This window comes from Suillus clintonianus (genome assembly GCF_016758775.1).
Source record: "Suillus clintonianus strain FC179 chromosome Unknown DEU56scaffold_35, whole genome shotgun sequence".
Taxonomy (NCBI): domain Eukaryota; kingdom Fungi; phylum Basidiomycota; class Agaricomycetes; order Boletales; family Suillaceae; genus Suillus; species Suillus clintonianus.
The window spans coordinates 194,760-206,766 of NW_024539259.1; the positions used below are offsets into that span (position 1 = coordinate 194,760).

Consider the following 12,007-nt stretch of genomic DNA (forward strand, 5'->3'; position numbering starts at 1 on the left):
TTCCTCACCATGGGCTACAAACCACGCGGTATCCCCTACGCATTCCCCGAATCCACCATCCCGACCGCAGAAGAACGATTGACTAGACTCCAGAAAGCTAGAGAAGAAGCCCTCGCCTGCCACAACCTTGCAATGCAACGCATGGCTGAAAGATCACACGGACAAAAGTATGAACCCTGGAAGCGTGGAGACAAGGTTTGGCTATCTGCCTCACACCTTATTACCCATCTCCCTTCCAAGAAGCTTGCTCCGAAACGACATGGCCCCTTCGAAATCATTGACGTCTTATCCCCAATCACGTTCAAACTCCGATTACCTCCATCATGGAGAGTTCACCCCGTCTTCCATGCCTCCGAGCTATCATCCTATCGAGAGACAGAGATCCACGGTCCGAACTTCACTGAACCACCCCCTGAACTGATTAATGACGAAGAAGAGTACGAAATCGAAGCCATCTTAGCTCACAAAGGACAGAAAGGACGCCGCAAATTCCTTGTATCATGGAAAGGCTATCCAAGCTCCGAAAACTCGTGGCTCCCTGAAGTTGAACTTATAAATGCAGCCGACACCCTCCAAGGCTATAAAGAACGACTTCGACTCTCCCGTCTTCTAGCAGCAGAAACATCATCATGAATCCCCTCCACCAGAACAATATCCCATTCACGACTCGCATCGTCCCTTACATGCATGAAAACTATCACCGATACCTCCTTGATCCTCTTGCCCTAGAGACATTGAAAGAAACACTCCACGACTCCCCCCTGCTTGATGCTCTCTGGAATGCCTATGTGCAGAATGCCAGAATCACTTGCGCTCTCCTGAACGATAACATCCCCACCCACGTCTCGAACGACATCCTCCTCATGTTGAACACCCAAGCCGAGTTCTTGATGAATGCACTTGATGAAGGAGATTTCCATGATAGATTGGTTGAAGTTGGTCGAGCCCTAGCTCCCACTAGACCCTCCACCCCCATTATTGAAGTAGAACCATCTAGACGATGCCGACTCTGTGGCCATTTGAATGGTCATCATACGAACACCTGCACCTCCTACGTCTGCCTTGCCTGTCGAGCCTCTGCTCCAGGACACTTCTCAGAGATGTGCCCCTTCGCCGGACGATTTTGATTTGTAGAAGTCGGTGACTTCACATCTTGAAACGGAGCTAATGTTACAGTAACATGAAGCCCCTATCTTTTTCTGACCCTTCACCCCGTCACAACGTCACACCTTCACCTCTTCACGATTCACCATGATGCTTGATGCACTCCTTGATCCCCGCCGACCCTGACCTTCTGTGATAGAAGCTAGATGCTTCCATTTGGACCCTTGATCCATGGCCTCATGGCCTTACTTCCTTTTTCCTTGATATTCCCATCCCTGACCTCATGGCCTCCTGCCTGAGCCCGCCTTCCCGATATATCATTTCTTGACCATTGTACAATTACCAGACCTGCCCTGAACACTGAGATCCTTACCTATATATAGTCGATCCACTTGTACTATTATTCCTTAACTTGATTCTACTGGGTTTTACCTTGACTTGTATATTCTCTTGAGTTAACTCTCTTGAGTCTGATCACGAACCCTCTATACTCTTGGATCGCTATCCTTGAGTCCGATACATCTTCTCTTAGACCGTTTGTCTTTGAGTCGATACCGATCCCTCGTTTAGACTTAACCGTCGAACACGAAACCCTTCTTCGGCCGCTGCCTTAGAAGCTTACCTCCCCTTCCGTTCTGTCACAACCTGACGGCTTAGGCTACCAGGTATATTGACGTTCAAACCGATACACGACACGATAGCTTAGGACCGTCGTCCTTCGCTTACCTATCCCAGTCCGACTACGACCGTTGTCGTAACAGCCAGTACCATCCCCACAGCTCTGGCCAGCACCAATGTGCATGTACAAGCAGAGGTCGGCCAGTACCATCCCCACAGCTCTGGCCAGTACCAATGTGCATGTACAAGCAGAGGTCGGCCAGTACCATCCCCACAGCTCTGGCCAGCACCAATGTGCATGGACAAGCAGAGGTCGGCCAGTACCATCCCCACAGCTCTGGCCAGCACCAATGTGCATGTACAAGCAGAGGTCGGCCAGTACCACCCCCACACCTCTGGCCTGCACCAATGTACATGTACAAGCAGTGGTCAGCCAGTACCCACATGTATAGACAGCCTCACCTAGTGGTTGGCCAGTACCACTCTCACACCTCTGGCCAGCACCAATGTACATGTATAGGCAGTGGTCAGCCAGTACCCACATATATAGACAGCCTCACCTGAGTGGTTGGCCAGTACCACTCTCACACACTTGGCCGGCACCAATGTGCATGTACAGGCCGGTGCTGGTTGGTACACATTCTACAGCCATTTGGCACATCCGGGGCACCACTTGTACATAGGGTTATGACTGAAGTATGTGGCTGTGCACCCCTTGGCTGTTCCTACACAGCGAAACACGATGACTTTCTTGGGGTCGTCCTTCTTGTGGCAGCGAATTGCTAGGCGTATGAGTCGAGGATCACCTGGACGTCCCCCTTTCCCTTTCGGAATTGGTTCTGGAACATCTACATAATCACTGTGATTGATCGTTAAGGCCTCTATGTCATCCCCCGCTTTGGGTTCGACTTCGATGACTGTTTGAGCGGGAATCTTATGAAACGTGGTGTAAGTCATTCAGACTATTGATCGTGCATTCAGCTGTTAAGTTCACCTCTTTGTTTGCAGCCTTATAATGGTACTCCGCAGCTTTCGATAGATCTTTCATCCATTTTTGCAGTATCGCAGAGTCAGGACACACTTGCAGCGCAGCCCGTAACACTTTGACCACTGCAATGAGACCAGGCCTGCGTTCTGCAAACTCAAATGGGCAAGGTGCGGAGTCGTCTCTTCGTCCTTTTGGTGCAAAGGCCACTTCAAGCTCATGGTTGAGTGCTGCCTCCGAGGTCCCGTATAATTCAATCTTTTCAGGATCTGGAGAGAAGTGTTCGAAGTTGTATTTTTGGTTTCCTAGGGGTATATTGTCTGGGAGATGGCATAATGCAGTTTCGAGCCTCGCTAATGAGGTATCATTGCTGATAACTGTCTCAAAGAAGTCCATAGTCGAAGAAAGGTAGCAAAACCGTTGTTCTAGAGACTATTCGGCTCTTCTCTTGTCTCTGTATAGTCAACTCCGACGCTCAACAATGTTCTATTAACGCTATGGTATATTTAGAATTTTTGACAGTTTTCGACACCCTCAAAATGCCCTCGAGTTTTCGACACGTCATGAACACGTTAAAAACATGTCAAAAACTAGTAGTGTCAAAAACTCTGGAGTTTTTCACGGAACACTAATGGCAATCGTACGTCCTCATCTATTTACTTCTTACCTTGGCAACATATTCCGCGCGCATCATCAGGCAAGCTACTGTCCACCACACTAAGAGTCTTCAAGATGACTTCTTCGAAGCTTCGAAGGCGGAGGTTCGGGAGATGAAACTCAATGATGTTTAAGTAGGTCCCTCTCTGTCGGTTGGTACACTCGACTCGTCCGTGGCGAGCGACCACCCCTCAAAGCCTGACAACTGGTTGTAAAAACGTCCTGGAAGTGCACCCACCCGCAGAGAACCAAGCTATGCACCATTTCCCTACTCGACTTGCCGCTACTTTGAGCCTTATGGTCTAGAATCTGCTGGTTTCAGCGTTTTATCGAGCCCTCTCCGATCGTTTGCTCTGTCTATCACTTGTTCACTTGACAAGACATGTGGTCGTTCATCGAAAACCCGCCTTCGTTGGTTTCCTGTGATCATGGCCTGCCTTTCCATCGGTTCGAGGATACATACGCTGCGACTTATGGTTCACGAAGAGTAGAAAAGTTTTTCCATGCGCATTGGATGCCGAGAAGTGTACAGAAAGAAGGAAATTCGATTGCGAGTATGTACATATCCAACATCAATCACATCACAACATCCCTCGTTAACTACATTATGATAATCCGCATGCTCAAGCCTTTTCAATTGTGACCAAAAAACATAGCAAAAGTATGCGCGAGAACTGGGAATTAGGTCGCTCTTCAGCACTCAGCAGCACTGGTCACCACTCGTCAACGACGCACGCGATACATGATATTCGTGCTATCAGAGAACCTATGTAAGTTCCTCCCTCGAACTTCTGTACAGAAATCCAGTTACGACTTGCACGTAAAAGGAGCTCGACGAGCAAGAATGTGAGACGCTGTCAGAGAAGGCACCTGCCGCTCGCCATCTTCTCATCCGCAGGAGACGAAGAAGCCAATTTCAATTTCAGCAGGACACGACAGAACTTTCCTGGAGCTGGAGCACTCTACGCATAGGGCACCGCGTATCGCAGTGTCAGATAATAAGGTGCACAACCTAGATAGGCTCGCTCCACCTCAGGTTCACAAATAATGAGCTACAGATCAATCCTCATGAAGAAGTCGAGCATACCTCCGCTATATTTTCCGCCGCGGTCTACCTTCAAAGCCATGTAGCCTCAGAACATTAAAGCAAGCTCCCGTGATGTCGAGAAGTCACCAGGACGTGGTGAGGTTCGAGTCGGACACACATGGCGGTCAAGAACGGTGCCTCCGAACCATGGGTAGACACATATGTCGAAGGCCTGAGCTGGCAGAGGGTGCTATATGGCGACCTCAGGTGCAGTTTTTCCCAATTTGCTCATAATACGACATGAAAGACACGTTCTTGACTTCCCGTTATTGACGGGACACCAAATGAGTTTGCTCTTCACAATACTAAATGCGATGATCAGGATGATGAGGAGCTGGATACTATGAAATTTGAAGGTGTGCTCTCACTTACGTCGCTTCGTGTGCATGGATGACAACCTCTGTCGCGCAAGGAGAAAGTGTAGTTCGAGGAACGGGTGAGGGACTTTCCGTGTGACTTTGGATGGGGGGTAGTGGGTATGCGTGGATCGGTCGGGGAAAAAAAAACGTAGGTATTGAGGTTATTGGCGTTCGAGCCGGCGGTCACCAAGGCTGCGTTACTGAGTGTTTGATTTTCAGATTGCTCAAGGACAGTGGAATTTGCCCAGGAACACATCAACTCAGTAATGGATCATGTGATGTGGTGATTGTGGCCTTGTGTGTTTACGCTCCGACCGGTCCACAATTCATGAGGCAAGTATTAAAGGCAGGGTTCCTTCAAACCAGCTTCGCATCTTACTCGCACGTCATGAAGCCTATTACCACATTTCCATTTAGTTACCTCCCAGTTGAGCTTGTCCTCATCATCCTCAGATATTACGCGCAACCCACCTTTGATCAGACTGCTCCACATTCCTCTAAAAGTCCATATTCTAATGCACGCGCCCTCTGTCATTTCTCCAGAGCTGTCAGGCGGGCGGTACTTCCAGAACTCCTCCATACCATATGGCTTGGGGACGATATCACAGTGACAGTGTTCGTGCATGCTCTACATATGCAACAAATGTACGCGGAGAAAGCAAACCACCTCCGTTTCGACTACATTCCCCATGTGCACAAGATCTGGATCGGACCCCATGGTGGCCGCGATCTCTCACCTTACCGTTTGCGCCGCATCCGGGCCTATACACTGATTGAGCGTCCGCTTGCCATCAGCCTCCTCTCTCCGGTTCTACTCGCTGCACCATCCATTGCCCTTCACTGGACAAGTATGGACCTTCTTGAAGGATGTCTGGAACATGCATGGAAGTCCTGTGCAGCCACACATGCCAACAACGAACATTCCCCACCCCCCTGGAACACCCAAACCCTGATCCTGTCGCATGAGCCCCTCACCAGCGACGCACGGTGGGGGTGCCTCACGGACACTCCCCAGGGATCTGCATTCGTAGCATCAATCTCTCACCTCTCAACCACCACATCCACCCTCTGGTCGAGGACATCATCCTACCGCATGCCTCCGTGGATGGAGGTCACTCCATGGGCTTCTTTCAAAAGCCTTCAAATTGTCTCACTGCCGTACTTGCTTGCTATCGAACCCCTCGTTGATATCAGGCTGGTGAACAGACGTGAAATCAACGTGCACGTCGAGCTGTTGACATTGCCTGCATCCCTGATAAGGGACCACCGCGACTGTATTCCCAAGTTGATGAATAAAATAAAAAAGGCGTTGGATCAGAGAAGTTTCGGAGAGGAGATTATTGGATCAGATGGTGTTCATTTAAAGGTGCTCCCTTCTGGCATTGTGCTCCCTTCTGGCAGATACCGCCTTACTTATGAGCCGAAGAAAGTTTGGGCAAGCATGTTGTAAAGTGGACTTGGGGCGTTATGATATGATTGGTATTATGAATTTGTACATATATCCACTTCTCGGCACCCTATGGACATTCTTTATGTACTACATAGTAAACGCATCCTCCTAAAATTACCGCTACTTTGTATAGCGAGTCTCATCGTCCGACTTCTACGATGAAGTTCTGGCTTCAGTGTAAATACTAAAATTTATTGATCCCCCGCATGGAATCGAACCGGTGTTCAATTGTTTGCTTTGTTCACCGTCTATCAGTGTTGCTCGTGCACCTGAAAAGGCACGCGGTTGTTCATCAAACCCACCCTCGATAGTTCAGATATGAGCTTGTATGAGCTGTGTCCGAATTGGCTTCCTCGAAGGCGGAAGTTCGGGAGTCCAACATTTATGAGTCGGTGGAGTCCGTCAACGGGTGATAGCCATTGGCAGCTTGAAAAGGTCCCAAGGGTACTCGCAGGAAGGGAAGATATCGAAAAAGCATATTCTCCACACGCTTGGCAAAAGGTCTTCGGCGAGATTGACATGGTGACACTTCACATAAATGAGGATAGGCACCGGCCACTCATTCAGAAATGCTTTGATCCCGCGTGAAGATGCGTGGTAGAAGGGTGGCTCTCCCTCATCCAGCCATCTGTGAGACAGAATAGCGTACTTGACATGGTTGGCGGGATCGTAGAGCCCATCTGGCACAGAGTTCCGGAAGTGCTTCTTCACATCATTACGCCCGCCAATCTTCATGTCTGATAGTCGTATGAGGCGGATCGGGATGTCATTCATCACATAACGGTTGAAATCGATTAGGTTTTGCGATTCCCGGGGGACCATCATGACGACAGGTCGATACTAACTGTAAACCGCGATGAACGTATGCAACAAACCTGATGTAGCATGGTCACCTACGTGGATGTCAAGCTCCGATGTGATGCCTGCACGATGAAGATGTTGAAAAAGGTAGTTTCAACGATGACAGTGTAACGTCGATACGATCTGTTAATTATCGACCTGATATCTTCAGTTCCTGAGGCCTGAATAGCTGAAACACATTCGAAGCATGACCTCAAGCGTCTGATGTAGATGTCGCTTTCATCAAGATGCCTGCGATTCACGGCGGGGAATTCGGTCCGAATAAAATTGGTACAGGGCGTCAAGATGGAGCTCAGCTGGAGAAGGCTCGTGGATGGGTTTTGACAGCAATAAAACATACCTGACAGGTTAGCAAATGGCCCATCGGATAAGTTGATTCGAACACTAGCAAAACGACGATATTGTTGAGCATCGCCAGTGGTACCAGCGCGTCACGACAGACTTCTAACTCACTAAGAGATAGAAAATTGTGTGCCACGGGGTGGGCTGCTGAGCCGCCTCCGAGTCACAGGCTGTCAGTCGAACCATGAAAGGGTCACGTGGTCGTGTGCCATTATTATCATATCCCCGGGCCCTTCTGGGGCTTAGATAAGTGATTAAGTTACGAGAATTACTCAACATCAGCGCGAATTGACTCGGGTCAAGCATGACATGTCGACAGCCAACTGACATTGAAGGTAGGTAAAATTTTGATACCCCTAGGTTTCCGACATCTTCACGTACGGCTGGAGTCGATGGCGAAGAAGATGGCGGAAATTTTTGACGCCCGAGCTTATCAGCCGCTGAAAATTTTGGACAACACGTAGTGTCCACACATTCGGCACACCCTTAAGAGAGGAGCTTGAGGAACTCTTGACTTCACCACCATGGCTCTCTCACCCTTAATTATCCTGTTCTTGTTACATATTCCGTTTCTTTGCGCCTCACTGCCAAACCTCAATGACACCAGCATCTCTGCACTCGATGTTAGCGAGTCCCCATCCACCGGTAATACCAGATCCTTGTGGGACATCATCTGGAGTTGCACTGCAACTCTGTTTGCTTGCACATGGACTGCAATACACCCAAACATCCCGGGTATGGAGGAGGGGATAGTCACCGTTTGGTCTCGTCGCCTAGGCATCATGATCGTGGCGCTCATCGCCCCCGAACTCATAATCACCTGGGCCACATTGCAGTTTCTAAGTGCTCGTGGCATTGCAAAGGACTTCAATGATGCCTTTTGTGCACGACTTCGCCAGACCCGCGGTAGTGGCCATTCAGATATAAGACAGAGCATGGCCACCGCATTGCTTGGAATACCAACATCAGATGAAAGGAACAGACAGCGTCCGAGCGCTCCGCATGCTGCAGATCGCAATTTTAGAGGTCAGTTACTTTTTCAGCCCTTCGGTGCAAAAACTAACTTTGTTTAACGGATGGCTCACAGAGTGGACAGTGACGCATGGATTTTTCGCATGGATGGGCGGATTCATGCTCTATGTCAATGACGAGCCGCAAGCCACTCTTCGACCTGACGAAATTTTGTCCTTTGTCCGTAATAGATCAGTGGACGTACCCGCCATCGTGGAGGCAGATATAGAAGATCGAAGCAAGGGCGATGCACTATCCAAAGGCATCGCGGTTCTTCAGCTGGCGTGGTTCGTTCTCCAGCTTGTTGCCCGTCTTGCCCAGAATCTTCCGATGACACTACTTGAAATCGACACCCTGGCTGTAGCTGCCTTGTTCAGCATTGCCTATGGCTTTTGGTGGAAGAAGCCTAAGGATGTAGGGCGTCCTTATGCTGTTCATTGGAAAGCAACATCTCCGCCAGGAAGATTAGCCTACAGGTATGTCGTCAACATTCTTGCCCGAATTTTTTTTTATCTGCATGCATTCTAGCCAAGCAAGTGAATTTTTGTCCGACAAAAGCTGGTTTGTGTATCTTGTTCCTTTCTTGAAGCCCTTGATTGGTTTTATGGGCATTATGGTGATCATTTCTCCCCATGCCGTCCGAGAACATCGGGTTCCGTCTTTAGGTGGCTATAATGATCATCTTAATGGGAGTGATAATCATGTCATTACACTTTTCATTGGTTGTGTCAGTGGGATGGTGTTTGGAGTGATACATTGTCTAGGTTGGAATGTTTTGTTTCAGGGGCATGTAGAGCAGATACTATGGCGTGCGGCTTCCCTTGCTATAATATCCACGCCGGCATCTATTCTTCTGCTGTTTTGCTATGTCATTTGGGGAACGAGGTGGACTTCGCTGGGTAGAAGCGTAGCTATCGCTCTAGCCGCTAGCTTTTTCATATATATTGTTGCACGCGTTACACTAGTCGTACTCTTATTGATGAGCTTACGATCGCTGCCTCCTGGCGTATACGATGCAGTAGCTTGGACCAAGTTTTTTCCACACTTCTAGTTTCCTTTTACTTACATTGCGGCCATGATTATGAACTTGCTGCCTTTTTCTGGAATCACTAATCAGAGATGCGAGCATGACTCAGATGACAAGGTAAAGCCGTACTGCATGATTGTGAAGTAACGAACACGGTTCCAATATATGAATGCGACCACGACGCCGTCTAAATAAGCTGCATGCAATCGAGGAGATTTGAGCATCATATGTACATTTTTTCGCAAAATCCATCAGCGCGCCACAACCATATCGTAAAAGGGAGGAGGCTTACAGGCAGTGAAGATATTGCAGCGGACAATGCGATTGGAATGAGGGTCTTCCAGGACCTAGGTTTCTCACATAAAAATGACGCACCATGCTAAGTCATGGAACTCGATGCTCATCCGGCAATGCGCGACACGCTGGTCCAGCGTGAACATGCGTGGAAGCCCCAGGAGTGCCAGTGGTTAGAAGATGTCTAAGTCGTGCTCGCGCGCGTACGTATAAGTCATCCAATTCATCGAGTCGGGACAGTCTCCCTCAACGTGTCGTGGTGAGCATATAGTGCAGTATCTCCGAGGTTGTTGAGTGTTATGTATATGCATGTTGGAGTCTCCAGGTGCCTCTCGATGCATACCGTCTATATTCTCCCCACCCTAAGTTACTCTTTTGCTGTATAGACGTACAGGTCATGATCTAAATCGAAGAGCAATAGACTTACACACGAATATAATATACGGCTCTCCATTCTTCTGCAAAATCTACTGCGTTCTGTGAGGGTGATGGATACGATCAATGTGAGAGCATTTTACGGGAATGCGGAATTTGCTTAATACCTTCGATAAGCAGTCCTTCGCCAAGGCGGGCGACTTGTGAAGTGATTGAGCTGTGCCAATTCGGGACGGTACCGAACACGTCGATTCAATACGCAGGTGTCTGGTTCGCAAAGGTCAAACTTATCATGACGTTGATGCACTTCAAGGCACTGAAAAGATGCGCTTAAAATTCTTGGGACAGTATTAGTCGGTGCGAGTGTCCTGTTACATGGCGGCATCACTGTGCACGCGTAGTGCTAGAGAATAAGGAGGCTAGCCACTACTCGGTGTGGTGTAAAAGAGTTAGATATGAGATCGTACCTCCAAGTGCAATTCTGCGCGCCGTCTAGCGACCTACGGGTTGATCAGCAGCAACCAAGATACTACATTATATCAGCTGAGTTGTTATATTAAGATCCGAAATACGTACTTGCTAGCAAAAACGTAGATGAAAACACCAGTTAACACTGGATGCCCACCAAAACGAGACATGACTTACGATACAACCACTAGCAGTAAATCCAGGGAATATAGCATTGGCAGCAAATACTATGGTGGCGAGATACTTGGGCTTTCTGTAGACGGCCTCAAGGTATACCTTCTCTCCACCGCTGTGAGGGAACATGGCGCCGAACTTGAGCCATATGAAGCTAAGCAAGAAAACAAGGACCCAGAGCATGAGGGAGGCGCCGACTGAGCCCACGCCGGATAGGATGGAGGACGATGTGGAGAATATACCAGTGCCCATGATCCATCCAACAATAAGGAGAGTGCAAGATGGTAACGGCCCATGCCTGCAGCGGTATCTGGAAAAAGTCAGACGAGCAAGTTGAAAAATGGCGAGCAGTCGCGCCTTCTTCGAGGGTCAGTTCTCCGGGATTCAGGTCAGTATCATCGTTGGGTTGTATCTGAATCTTGTGATCCTTTTCGCTGAGCTGTAAGTCGAAAGCACGGTCATCCTGGTCCTCTTCCTGCTGCTTGTTCAACCGCGACCACGAGGCAGTGGGAATTCCTGTGGATGAAGTGGGAGATATGAACACATGCTAGCAGCGCGCGCTTCGACGCAGATTGTGGGACAGGAACAAGCAGGATGAGAAAATAAACGAGCGCCGAGCAAGAGAAAGCAAGCAGGAGACGAGATCGAAGAGTAGGCGTTAAGATGAGAGAGGTTCTGGCACGATAGACGACAGTTCGTTGGAAGATGTATTGTGCGTCCCCGTCAAGGACGTCTGTTTCTGGGGAGAACAGGAAGAGTCTCAAGACTGCGATGGAGTTCCAAAAATCTGCGTTGAACCAGTCATAAATGTGTGATGATGCGAAGATGCATCCAGGCTAATAGACTCGCATTTCACGAAGCTGCATGAGAGTGGTCTCATGCTCTGCAAGACAAAGATCATCCGAGGAGTTGCGTACCAGGGATTAGTTGTGGCATCGGGGAAGTCTGCGATGCTCGACTGCCTGAAAACAGGAAGAAACTTGTGCTATGTCACGGTATGGTGAAGCAGTAACCGTGGGAGAAGTAAAAGAAGTCAGTTTTACCTGGGATGCATTGAGTGGGGAGAGGATGTGGGGGAGTGGTAGTCTTGACTTTGCGGGGTCTATGGGTGAGTTTGAAGTCGTATGCCATGAGACTGGATGCGGTACTATGAAACTATCCTGATACCCCGTGAGCCTGCTGTCGCTTGCTCTCC

The 12,007-nt window shown here is 48.9% G+C and overlaps 5 protein-coding genes across 5 annotated transcripts; 2 read left to right on the forward strand and 3 right to left on the reverse strand.

The window, feature by feature from the left end:
- Positions 1 to 2,758: 2,758 nt before the first annotated feature.
- DEU56DRAFT_704416 (uncharacterized protein) lies at positions 2,759 to 3,064 on the reverse strand (the record flags this gene model as incomplete). The annotated part of the gene is made up of 1 exon (XM_041347371.1): positions 2,759 to 3,064. A coding segment is annotated over one exon (306 nt), but the record flags the coding sequence as incomplete, so codon positions are not given.
- Positions 3,065 to 4,718: 1,654 nt separating this feature from the next.
- On the forward strand, positions 4,719 to 6,279 carry DEU56DRAFT_804111 (uncharacterized protein). The gene is made up of 3 exons (XM_041353241.1): positions 4,719 to 4,958; positions 5,111 to 6,176; positions 6,237 to 6,279. The coding sequence occupies exons 2-3, from the start codon at positions 5,199 to 5,201 to the stop codon at positions 6,258 to 6,260; spliced, it is 1,002 nt and encodes a 333-aa protein (XP_041208485.1). The 5' UTR covers positions 4,719 to 4,958; positions 5,111 to 5,198; the 3' UTR covers positions 6,261 to 6,279.
- A 105-nt stretch (positions 6,280 to 6,384) lies between these two features.
- DEU56DRAFT_350661 (uncharacterized protein) lies at positions 6,385 to 7,240 on the reverse strand. Its single transcript, XM_041345799.1, has 2 exons — positions 7,158 to 7,240; positions 6,385 to 7,104 (listed from the first exon to the last, which is right to left on the reverse strand). Exon 2 carries the CDS (start codon positions 7,083 to 7,085, stop codon positions 6,663 to 6,665), a length of 423 nt encoding a protein of 140 aa, XP_041208486.1. The 5' UTR covers positions 7,086 to 7,104; positions 7,158 to 7,240; the 3' UTR covers positions 6,385 to 6,662.
- A 504-nt stretch (positions 7,241 to 7,744) lies between these two features.
- DEU56DRAFT_887260 (uncharacterized protein) lies at positions 7,745 to 9,546 on the forward strand. Its single transcript, XM_041356223.1, has 3 exons — positions 7,745 to 8,489; positions 8,551 to 8,950; positions 9,003 to 9,546. The coding sequence occupies exons 1-3, from the start codon at positions 7,988 to 7,990 to the stop codon at positions 9,523 to 9,525; spliced, it is 1,425 nt and encodes a 474-aa protein (XP_041208487.1). The 5' UTR covers positions 7,745 to 7,987; the 3' UTR covers positions 9,526 to 9,546.
- A 611-nt stretch (positions 9,547 to 10,157) lies between these two features.
- On the reverse strand, positions 10,158 to 11,943 carry DEU56DRAFT_756084 (uncharacterized protein; the record flags this gene model as incomplete). The annotated part of the gene is made up of 9 exons (XM_041349978.1): positions 10,158 to 10,173; positions 10,223 to 10,272; positions 10,638 to 10,670; positions 10,747 to 10,749; positions 10,816 to 11,110; positions 11,139 to 11,328; positions 11,495 to 11,599; positions 11,730 to 11,774; positions 11,856 to 11,943. The coding sequence occupies 9 exons, from the start codon at positions 11,941 to 11,943 to the stop codon at positions 10,158 to 10,160; spliced, it is 825 nt and encodes a 274-aa protein (XP_041208488.1).
- Between the last annotated feature and the right edge of the window lie 64 nt (positions 11,944 to 12,007).